Source organism: Ochotona curzoniae, unplaced genomic scaffold (assembly GCF_017591425.1).
Source record: "Ochotona curzoniae isolate NIBS_2020 unplaced genomic scaffold, NIBS_Ocur_1.0 scaffold_1852, whole genome shotgun sequence".
Lineage (NCBI taxonomy): Eukaryota > Metazoa > Chordata > Mammalia > Lagomorpha > Ochotonidae > Ochotona > Ochotona curzoniae.
This window is the reverse complement of record NW_024467087.1, coordinates 15,314,943-15,326,576: the sequence shown is the minus strand read 5'-3', so window position 1 is coordinate 15,326,576 and position 11,634 is coordinate 15,314,943. Positions and strand designations below refer to the sequence as shown.

Genomic DNA, 11,634 nt, shown 5'->3' with positions numbered 1-11,634 from the left:
ATACCTTCTATACCTACAATTCTATGATATATTTAAATAGCAGAATGTTAAACTTGCAACTGTTACTAAAGGACTGTGCTAATGTAATAATATTGGGGAAAATGGTGTGAGAGGATAATGGGGAGGGAGAAAGGCAAGGGCAAGGGGGGAATCCCTATACCTACAAAAATGCACCGTGGAAAAAATACAAAATAATTGTTTTTAAAAAGTTCAGTAATTCGGGCCTGGTGTGATGGCCTAGCAGCTAAAGTCCTCGCCTTGAACACGCCAAGATCCCATATGGGTGCTGGTTCTAATCCCAGTGGCCCTGCTTCCCATCCAGCTCCCTGCTTGTGGCCTGGGAAAGCAGTGGAGGACAGCCCAAAGCCTTGGGACCCTGCACCCATGTGGGAGACCAGGAAGAGGCTCCAGGCTTCTGGTTCCGAATCGGCTCAGCTTCAGCAGTTGCGCTCACTTGGGGAGTGAATCATTGGACGGAAGATCTTCCTGTCTCTCCTCCTCTCTGTATATTTGACTTTCCAATAAATAAATAAATCTTAAAAAAGAAGATCAAAGAAAGAGGGAAAGAATAGATTCCCACTACACCTGGGGACAGAACACCCTTAATCAGCATATGTTTCATGGGGGAGGAGGATCCTAAGCATAGGTCTCTGCTATACCCTTGATTAGCATACACTCAATGAGGGCAGCTGTGACAGCAATAATGAAAGGCCTTTTGGCTAAAACAGTATCAGCAACATCAACTTCCAAGCTCACATTGGTAGTGAACATTAACTCCACAGAGGCAGACAATGCCCAAATAGATTACAGAAATCTCAATGGGGTTGTCTGGTGTCCATGCAAATGGAGGTGGAGCTGCATTCAGGTGGTTGTAGAGACATCCGCTGGGCCCTGCCATGCAGCGGGAAATTCCTTGCAGCCCTGCCTGCAATGGAACAATACTCTTCACGCCTTCCTCTCTTCCACATCCATCACACAGACCCCAGCACCAGAGCCAGTGCTAGGCTCTGCAGATACAACCAGGCCTGAGATCTTGACCTGTGGTTCCTGCTTCCAGGGAGTTATGGGCTCAGCGTGGGGAAACAATGAACAAGGAGTGGTCTTAAAAGGCTGGTGGCGGGGGTGGTCTTCCCCGAGACAGAACTTTCCTAGAGGACAGGGTTAGTGAGGGGGACAGGAGCCACAGCAGGTGCAGAGGTGCGTGTAGCGGTGAGGGACAGTTCAGGGGACTGCAAGGAGCCTGGAGTGATGGAGTCAGAAGGCCATGGGGGTGACCGTTCGGGTGCTTGGCAGTCGCTGCCATGTGCCTGCCCTTCTCCAGCTTTCCCCCTTCACCTACTTGCCCCCTTTAAAAGACAATGAGATTGATTTAAAAGAATCAGACTTTATTTCATGATGGGAACATTAAGAATTTCCAAACACGGCTGAAAATAGTCACAAGGGACTTGATCATTCAAAGTTGTACAGCAGAGAAAGTTTGTGGAATAATAATAATAATGAGGATAATAATAATAATAATAATCCAACACGCTCCTTTGCCTAGACAATCCACCGTTGGGGATGGAGACGTGCCAGCCGCCTCTGCCGCAGGGTCTCAATCTTCGTGAATGTTGAACAGCTTGGCTACTTCATTAAGGTCTTCGTGCTGCTCACCATCCTTGATGATCTGAGGGGGACAATGACCTCATGTGCCTAACTCACTCCAGCGTGCCTGGAGGCCAGTGCCCACATCATACCAGGACTGGGCTGGGTGGGTAAGTTGTGGAAACGGCTGCTTGCTAGCCCTAGATGAGTAGCTTGCCCACTTGCAGGCCGCCCGGCTGAGTTCCAAGTCAAAAAGGTAAGGTCCCTGAGTCCAGGTCCTAGCTTGGACCCAGGGCAGCCACAGGACAGCTCTCCAAGCCCCTCCATGCCCCCCCCATTTTCCATGAGGAGCTCTGGTAGGTGCCTACCTTCCTTGCTATTGGCATCCGATTGAAGATGTTCCACAGAACGATCCCCACCACCACTTTGTCCCTGAGGTAGAAGATGACGCCTTTGCCGTAGTCCTCCCCTTGGGCTGGGGCCTGTGGCACAGCAGGGGTGCTGGGAGGGATGCTGATTTCTGAGGCCTCCGATTCCGTCTCACTCTCCGACCGGATGCCCGTTCCTGTGGCCAAACCACAAGATATACACACACGCGCGCGCGCACACACACACACACACACACACACACACACACACACACGAGAGTGTAGGGTCAAAACTTCAGTTCCTATGGACTTAGAAAATTGCAGAAGGCAAGATTTTTTTTCCAAGACTTGCTTCCAGGGATCAACGTGGTAGCTTGGTGGCTGAGATCCTCGCCTTGCATGCGCCGGGATCGGTTCATATCCCTGTGGCCCCGCTTCCCATCCAGCTCCCTGCCTGTGGCCTGGGAAAGCAGTGGAGGACGGCCCAAAGCCTTGGGACCCTGCACCCGCGTGGGAGATCTGGAAGAGGCTCCAGGCTTCTGGCTTCAGGCTGTCACAGGTCCGGGCATTGCGGCTGCTTGGGGAGTGAGTCAATGGACAGAGGATCTTTAGCTCTGTCTCTCCTACTCTCTGTATATCTGACTTTCCAATAAAAATACAATAAATCTTTTAAAAAGACTTGCTTCTAGGTGATTTTTGTAGTGCTCTTTTGGTAAACCTTGGCCTTCTTCAGCTTCTTTCTACTGATGCGGCCAAGGACGATTCTTTCTCGGCAGTTCTGGGGCTCTGAGCCAGTCCTGATCCCAACTTCCCTTATTACCTCATTTAAATTTTTTTTAAAAATGTATTTATCTCAAAGAGGGAGGGAGAGACATCTTTTATCACTCTCCAAATAGCTGTAACACCTGGAGTGTAGCTCTGCCAAAGCCAAGAGCCTGGAACTTCCTCAGGATCTCCTACACGGTTAGCAGGTTCCCAGGCACTTGGAACATCTTTTGCTGCTTTCCCAGGTGCATTAGCAGGGAGTTGAATTGGAAGTAGAGCAGTCAGGGCTCAAACTCCTATTCCAATATGAGATGCTGACATTGTAGGTGGTGACTTAATGCACTGTGCCACAACACTGGCCCCTCAGTTTAAGCTTATGCTATGGACATTTCCTTGCATCCGAATTGCTTCAAAGTGCAGAAGTCAGGTTTCTGTCCTCTGAGAAACATCCTAGAGCTGCCTGCTGTCGCTCGGTAGCCACTGGCCACATACATACAGCTGCTTCAACAAAAATGATTTCAGATTCGATAAAATGTCAGCTTCAGGTACTTGTGTGCATTCCCCATGCTTCAAGTGGCCACAAGTGAAGAGCGCAGAGCCAGAACATGTCCACCAGAGCGGAAAGTCCTACTGGACAGCACTGCTAGGCAGACACTTCAGCCAAAGCAAAAGGTGCGTCCATACAGAAAAACCCGAGTGGAGGTGCTGCTTCCCAGAGGAGGTGGCTGCGGGTGGAGCGTGGCAGCCTGGGAAAGGGGGGGGGAAGCTTGTCTTCTGCGCATGCCTGTTAGGCTCTGAGAGACACCACCTGGCTGAAGAAGCAGGGAGCAGGCTTCCCCATGAGGCACCCCAGTCGTTCTCTCAGATCCACTTCCCAAGAGTGTCCTGAACTAACAGTTTCCCAGGAAAGGGACCAACATCTCCAAATGAGCATTTTGCTTTCTGTTTCTTAGAGGCACCTGCCCTTGAGAGACCGCTAGTGAGAAGACACAGAGGTTAAATAACTTGCGCCAAGGTCACAGAATAAGGCCTGGGAGTTAATGAAAGAAACGTGTGTGGTGGGGGGTGGGCGGTGTTCCCGTTTAAAGCAAACTTTGCATTCGGATCTGGAGAACGGAAACAGGCTTGAGGTATACCATGGTTACGGCTTTGCTAACCAGGAGCCCCAGAGGGGGGTGGCGCCGAGGCTGAGCCCCCCAAGCTGATTGCTCACAATTAGCGTGGCATGAAGAAAAACCCCACACCTCATCACGGGGGGCTTCCTAGTCCCCCACTCCCCCCGCCGCACTATTTCAGCCTGCCAGGAGCAGGAGATGAGATTTCACCAGATCACAGAGCACAGAGGAGTGAGGGCTTTGGGTTTGGCTGCTTCTCCAGCAGGCCATGAAGAGGGCCTTTCACTGGCAGGCCCCCTCCAGGCACACAGGCTCCCCCTTGTTCAGAATCAACCTTCACCACCACAGCTCCTCCCTCTTCCGAGAGAAGTGCTTGGGCGCCCTTACCCGACTGCTCCGTGGCCGACTTGGGGTTGTCTTGTGCGGTTGCTTTTGCAAAAACACCCACTGTGGGCAAACTGCTGTCCACGAGGCCAATTGCTTCATAGCCAACATCGGGGCCCAGGTCGCTCCTAAGCAAAGAGAGGGCATCCTGTTGAGGGCCTGGAAGGAAGGATGCCACAGGGCACAGTCCCGTGACACTGCGCTTGCCCACCAGCCTGGGGACTTAGGATGTGCGACAGTAAGCAGCAGCTGCAGGCTCCTCTGTGCTGGAGAGGCCTCAGGGGACCACCCTGAGCAGCACGACCCCCGGCAGCTCTTACATTTCCTTAAGTATCCACGGTAGGAAGGGTCTTTTTTTTTTTCTTTTTTTAAAGATTTATTTATTTTATTGGAAAGGCAGATGTACAGAGAGGAGGAGGGGAGGCGAGACAGAGAGGAAGATCGTCCGTCGAATGATTCACTCCCCAAGCAGCCGCAACGGCTGGTGCTGTGCCAATCGAAGCCAGGAGCCAGGAATTTCTTTCCGGGTCTCCCACATGGGATACAAACTGGCACCCATATGGAATCCTGGCGTATGCAAGGTGAGCACTTTAGCTGCTAGGCTACTGTTCTGGGCCCACACTTATTTCTAACTCCATTTCCCTGCAAGTATTTTTGAAGTCCCTTTGCACATATCATGGAAGGATCTAAACTTCATTAATTTTATTCATGCTTTCATCCAATGCCACACACCCTGGGTGGGGGGGAGCAATGGGTTCTTCACTTTTGCTATTCACTATCTTCATTTAACTCATTCTAAAACTGCCTTTTTCTGGGAATCTAGTGTGGTGGCTCCACACTAATGCTCCACCTGCAGTGCCAAGATCTCATATGGACACTGGTCAAACCCCATCTATTCCATTTCCCATCCAGCTCCCTGCTTATGGCCTAGGAAGGCAGTAGGGGATGGCTCAAAGCCTTGGGACCCTGCATCCACATGGGAAACCCAAGGGAAGCTCTGGCTCCTGGCTTCGGATTGGCTCAGCTCTAGATGTTCCAGGCACTTGGGGGGTAAACAGGCAGACGAAAGATTGCTCTCTTTCTCTCTCCTCTCTGAATTTACCTTCCTAATAAAAATACATCTTTGGGAAAAAACATCCTTGCATTTTTGTAGATTTTTTTTTTTTTCAAAACACTTTGTACTTTCAGAATGCCAAATCCGTGATGTTTCTGTGGTCTTATGAATCTAGGGTCTCTTTCCGTGCCTTCATACTGAGGCTGGGCTGGCTGCCTTCTCCAGCAAGGGCCTTCTCCTTCTTGTTCATGTTGGTTCAATGGCTTTGCTTAGACACATTACCTGTTGCTACCACACTGCCCTTGTCATGCTACTGGCCTTACAAACCACTTCACAGCAACAGACAGCCCAGGTGCTGTTTCCCGGACTTGACATTGTGTCACGTCCTCTGTGACAATTCCCTGCCATTTTTCCTAGGCCTGGACTGGCAGCTGCAGGTGTGGGCGCTATCTGCTGACCGCAGCCATCATCTTACATGTGCTCACCCTGAAATTCACCTGCTTTGGTTTTTGTTGTTTGTTGCTTTTGCTGCCCGCTTGTAAAACTGTGTGTGACTGTCCTGAAATGTACTTCCATCTGCTGAGAACGGTCCCAAGAGAAGACACTTTGAGGCTTCTAAAACCTTGAAATGTTTCTTGTACCCCATCTTTCAAATCATGAGGATAAAAAGTGTGTCAGATGAGGCCAGTCCCAGGACTAGGGAATGTCTGCTGCTAATGCGTCTTTCTCCACTGAACTGCCTACACATGCTTGACTTAAGAGTCACTGCTTTTTATTTTTCTTTTTATTGGAAATGTAGCATCTGGGACTAGAACTGGTGCCCATATGGGATGCTGGGCGTGGCAGCCTGAGAATTAGCCTGCTGAGCCACCGTGTCACCCCTGAGTCACTGCTCTTAAGGGTTACATAGGAAGGGTGTCCCTTTCCTCAGGCTATCAGCTTTTTAGACTTACCTGATGAAGGACACATGAACTACATGGCTGTGTATCCCAAAGAGTACTTTTCCCTTACTAGACTATACTTCAGAAGGTGAGTTATTCTGCAAGAGATGCTAGAGGTCACCTGGGGAGGAATGCCTGGACATGAGAGGGAACTGTGTCCCCTTTCTCGGAAGCAAACTGGCCCGCAAGCGGACTGAGTCATAATGCTGGGTTATGACCTCTGAACACCGAGCTTGAACTGACAGAGTCTGTAGGCACAAGTCTTACCAGAACATTGACTGATGCCAGTATGGCTTAGCGGCTCCAGTCATATTTTCTCCAGCCAGTCTTCCACTTACGACCGCGTGATCATGGTGCTCTACCCGCCTTCTTCCCAACTTTATATCATAAAAGCATGCGGCGTCCCCTGCCTTTGGAAGTAAATGCAAAACATGATCACATGATCAGAAAAAAAAAATAAGGACAGAATATAGACTTCTGGAGCCCCCCAAACCTTTGGAGAGTTAACTAATGACTCCCACTGACAGGCCCAAATGAAACTAAATGATTAAATATTGTTAACAGTCCACTTTTCAAAGACAATGCCTACATAGCAGGTTAAACTACCATCTAAAATGTCAGCATCACATATGGGTGATGCTTCATTTCCAATCTTGCTAATGCACTTGGGAAAGCAGCAGAAGATGACCCAAGTACTTGAGCCCCTGCACCCATGTGGGAGACCAGGAAGAAACTCCTGGCTCCTGGCTTTGGCCTCATTGTAGTCATTAGGGGAGCCAAACGGTGAATGCAAATTTTCTCTCTCTGTAACTCACATAAATTAAAAAAAAAAAACCTTTAAAAAAATCAAGACAACCTAAATATTTTATGTTCCAGCTTATTTATACCTACTTCTCATTCTGTTCCTGACAAGTTAGTTAGTAGCCAGAATTTGAAAAATATTTCTTTCTATACTGTGAAACAGGTTTTAAACTTTTCTTTAAAAAAGTACTTATTTGAGACACTGGGACCACACGCACACACAGAGCGCTCCCATCTACTGCTTCACTTCTTGAAACACTGCACTAGCCAGGGCCAGGATGAACGCTGGGAGCTAGGAACTCAACACACACCTCCCACATGGGAGGAACGGCAAGCCAGCACCAGGAGTGCAGCTGGAATCTAAGGCGAGGTGCTCTGATGTTGGAGGAGGGCATCCCAAGGCCGGGCCAAACACTCAACGTGGGCACCAGTTTGTTTATTGTTTTGTTTTAAAGATCCATTTTAAATTTTTATTGGAAAGGCAGATTTACCAAAACAGAGACACAGAGAAAGATTTTTCTTCCACTGGTTCACTCGCAATGGTTGGAGCTGAGCCAATCTGAAGCCAGGAGCTTCTTCTGAGTGTCCCACACGGGTGCAGAGTCCCAAGGCCTTGCACCATACTCCTTTGGTTTCCAAGGCGACAAGCAAGGAACTAGATCAGAAGTAGAACAGCTAGGATTTGAAGCAGCGCCAGTGATGAAGGTGGAGTCTTCATACTACTACTATAGTGCTGGCCCCTATTTATTATTTTTAAAAATAATGGGACCGGGGCATGGCACGATAACTAGCTAATCCTCCATTTATAAGTGCTGGCATCCCATGTGGGTCCTGGTTCATGTCCCAGCCCCTTTACTTCCCATCCAGCTCCATACATATGACCTGGGAAAGCAGTGAAGGATGGCCCAAGTCCTTGGGATTCTGCAGCACCCATTTGGGAGACCCGGAAGAAGTTCCTGGCTTCGGATTGGCTCAACTCTGTCTATTGCTTTCATTTGGGGAGTGAACCAACTGATGGAAGATGTTGTTCTGTGATTTTCCTTTGCTCTATAAATCTGCTTTTCCAATAGAAAGAAATAGATCTTAAAAGGAAAAAAATATTTTGGGGACCAGCATTGTGGCATAGTAGGTATAGCTGCCATCTGTGGAGCCTGGAAAAGCAGCGGAGGATGGCTCAAGTCCTTGGGCCCCTGCTACCCACATGGGAGACCCGGATGAAGCTCTTAGCTGTGGCTTTTTCTGGGACTGGGTATCTGTGGCCATTTGGGAAGTAAACCAGTAGGTCAAAGATCTCTCTGTATCTCCTTCTTGCTCTGCAACTCCTGCTAGTTCATTCCCTAAATGCCTGCAACAGCCAGGGCTGATTTAAATGGAAGCCGGGAGCCAAGAACTCCAGTGGGTGACAGGAAGCCAAGTTCTCAGCCCACCATCCACACTGCCTGCTCAGAAGCATTAGCAGGAAGTTAAGGCAGAAACAGAGTAGCCAGGAATTGGTCCTAGCAGTCTTGTGAGAGGTCGGTATTTCAAGGTGGAGCTCAATGGGCTGTGACATCACACCTGTCCTTGGAGATGAGTCTTTAGCTGTGACAGCCTTTCACCTAGAAATCATTTGCAAGATTAGATGCTTTTGTCATTTTGTATTCATTTGTTCAATAAATATTTACAGAGTAGCGAACTACGTACAAAAGCATTATGCTGTCTGGGTTGCTGAAAGAACTGACATGGCTCTTGCCTACAGAGCGGATAATCTGATACAAGATGCAGCAATGTTCTTAACTACCACGCAATGTACACAAGTAACGTGCCACAGGACCAGGGCAGACTCAATGGGCTGAATGGGTTAAGCTGGGGTCAGCAGGGCCAGCTTCCCAAGGGACGTGGTATTTGAGCTCCCTGAGCCTTTGTGCATCCTTGTGGCTCTTCAGACCACCCAAAGCAACCTAAAAATCCAACCAATAAGCACCAGCAGAGTAAACTATGAGCCCCCACTTCCTGGAGTATTATATAGTCATTAAACTGTTTACAGAGTCTGAGGCAATGAGGAAAAGGCTTATATTCAGGAGGTCAAGTGAAAAAGAGCACACTACACATGTTTATATATAGAATGCTCACCAGGACCATGTAAAACAAAGAGAACCACACATGTGCCAGGAAATACACTAACACAGAGTATTCACAGTCCCCACAAGTGGTCCTCCCCCTCTCCCTTTCTTGTGCTTTGTACATTGAGTCTGTGACTTTTAAACAGGTTAAAAACAACCTTCAAAATATTATCTCTGCTGCTCCCTCCCCCTGCCCATTTTGTTTTTAAAGCAAACTATGAAGGGGAAAAACACTGCCCTGAGGCTGCTGACTTCGGAGCTGTGGAGGCCATGACCGAAGGACAACGTGCTTGTCACCAGGCAGCAATGGGGAAGCTACCTCATGGCTCTGACATACTACATTCTTGTTTATGTCACAATATGCTTTGAAAAATAGCTCAAAATAGTACTCCAGAAAAAGGAAAACAGCCCTTTCCCTTTCCAAGGGACATGTTAGGAAACTGTTTCACCCCATTGCCTGGATTCACATGCAGGCACTGCCACATCCCCCCCCCCCCCCCCCCCAGTGATTATGGCCAATGGCTGCTTCTCACTGTGCGAACTGCGAGAGTTCTTGCAGCAGCTGGTATGTGCATGCACTGGTCCTTTCCTCTCCAATGCCTTGCATCCAAGGTCACAGCCAATCTTCTAACTCACGCAGCTCCCAAGCTTCCATTACCTGCCTTCAGCGTCTGTACACCTGGGGCCTGGTGAGTTAGGCCGTGCCTACGCTCTGGCATACCTCATGTAGCCAGGCTCACAGGTTGGGAATGGGAGTGGTGCCTGTTGGCATTGTAGCGCACTTACCACCCAGATGTTAGAGCGTGCTTGAAGCTCAGCATTGACCCGGAAGCCACCAAAATCGGAGTCTATTTCCAGTCCTCCGGTCTTGGCCAACTCAACATTGGGCTCCAGCCCCACAGCTGCTACTATGTGGTCAGTTTCTACCTGAGGCAAAAACAAAACAAGCAAAAAAACAATAAAGGAAATACTTGAGCTCATTACCATACATTTATTCCTGTAGATGTAAGAATTGCATATCATATCATCAGAAATCGGCGCTTTAAAAATTTATGAGTTGATTTACTTCAGTAGATGGATTTTTTCAGTTCTACTTCAAAATCCTTGCTCCCCGCGCCATCACCCCACAGACACAGCACATTCTCATATGAGCTGCTACCCTGGCAAGGACTCAGCGTCTGTGACACCGACGGGAAGGAGCTGAAGGACTATGGTTCGCAGGAGGTGCCTACTATTCTGCCGATATTCACTCTCCGCTTTGATGGGGGGTGGGGCAGGGAGTTGATTCACCAAATGATGACAGGCTAAGGGTCGCTGCCCAAAGCCACATCCACTGGCTTCAGCTGAAGGAGGAGGAGGAGTGAGGAAAGAGGAGGGAGAGCCCGAGCATCTCCTGGGGGCCTGTCTTCCCCATCTTACCTTCCTGCCATCCTTTAGTTTGATGAGTAACTTGCCACCGCTGACTCCAACCGACTGCACAATAGCATTGGGCATCACCTTAACCCCCTCTGTAAAAGCCAATGAGAACAAAGGCTGAGCCTGGGGGGCTTTGACCCTCACGAGCAGAGGAAAACCAACCATCCACTACACAGTGGTACATCCAACTGAGGCCACATCTATGAACCCGACTGACTGGAGAAGAGTGGAAGTGTTTCATCTGCCAGGTCACAAATTGCCTCTAGATTCTGGGAGGTTCCCAGGGAAGCTAACTTCTCCTCTGGCCACACTCAGAGGAAACAGCGGGCAGCCCCAGCCAGCAGTCTCTTTACCGCGTCTGACTTTTTCCATGGTCCAGTTGCTGAGGTATTCAGGGAGGATCTTTCCCATATTTCCTTTCTCGGGGAAGAGCTGAATCACTTCTATGCCTGAGGCTTGAGCTGGGAAGGAGAAAGGGAATAGTTACAGCAGGAGACAAAAATGAATCCCAGGAAGAAAGAAGGAAAGGGAAAAGGTGCCTCCTTCTCCCTCTGTAACTCTGCCTTTCAAATGAGTCAATCTTTTAAAAAAGATGTGACCTAAGATGAGAGCAAAAACCGCAGTCTCGCCCCGAAACTCACCTTTTCTACCAAGAGCACAGGCTAGTTCACTACCGAGGAAGCCCCCGCCGATGATGGTAATGGACTTGACTTCTCGAGAAATCTTCTCCAAGGCTCTAAAGTCTCCAATCTGCAGGATCGCACCAGTTTAGCTCACTGACTTTCCCAAGGGGCACAGGTAACAACACTCAGAAATATTTCTTTCTTTATTTTTTAAGATTTATTTATTTATTGGAAAGTCAGATATACAGAGAGGAGGAGAGATAGAGAGGAAGATCTTCCGTCCGATGATTCACTCCCCAAGTGAGCCTAACGGCCGGTGCTATGCCGATCCGAAGCCAGGATCCAGGAACTTCTTCCGGGTATCCCACACGGGTGCAGGGTCCCAAAGCTTTTGGGTGTCCTCGACTGCTTTCCCAGGCCACAAGCAGGGAGCTGGATGGGAAGTGGAACTGCCGGGATTAGATCTGGCACCCATATGGGA

The 11,634-nt window shown here is 49.0% G+C and overlaps 1 protein-coding gene across 3 annotated transcripts in view; it reads right to left on the bottom strand.

Annotated features, from left to right (window-relative positions):
* Positions 1-1,374: 1,374 nt before the first annotated feature.
* The window catches only part of AIFM1 (apoptosis inducing factor mitochondria associated 1), a 35,733-nt gene continuing 25,473 nt past the window's right edge, over positions 1,375-11,634 (bottom strand). For 2 of the 3 annotated variants that reach the window (XM_040999798.1, XM_040999799.1), the window contains exons 9-16: positions 11,172-11,280; positions 10,884-10,991; positions 10,534-10,622; positions 9,901-10,041; positions 6,479-6,621; positions 4,220-4,344; positions 1,953-2,149; positions 1,375-1,666 (exon numbers count right to left, since the gene is read on the bottom strand). In XM_040999798.1, coding sequence (XP_040855732.1) covers positions 1,595-1,666; positions 1,953-2,149; positions 4,220-4,344; positions 6,479-6,621; positions 9,901-10,041; positions 10,534-10,622; positions 10,884-10,991; positions 11,172-11,280 — 984 coding nt within the window. In that variant the 3' untranslated portion in view covers positions 1,375-1,594. The remainder of the gene's footprint in view (positions 1,667-1,952; positions 2,150-4,219; positions 4,345-6,478; positions 6,622-9,900; positions 10,042-10,533; positions 10,623-10,883; positions 10,992-11,171; positions 11,281-11,634) is intronic. The other variant, XM_040999800.1, reaches the window with a different exon arrangement.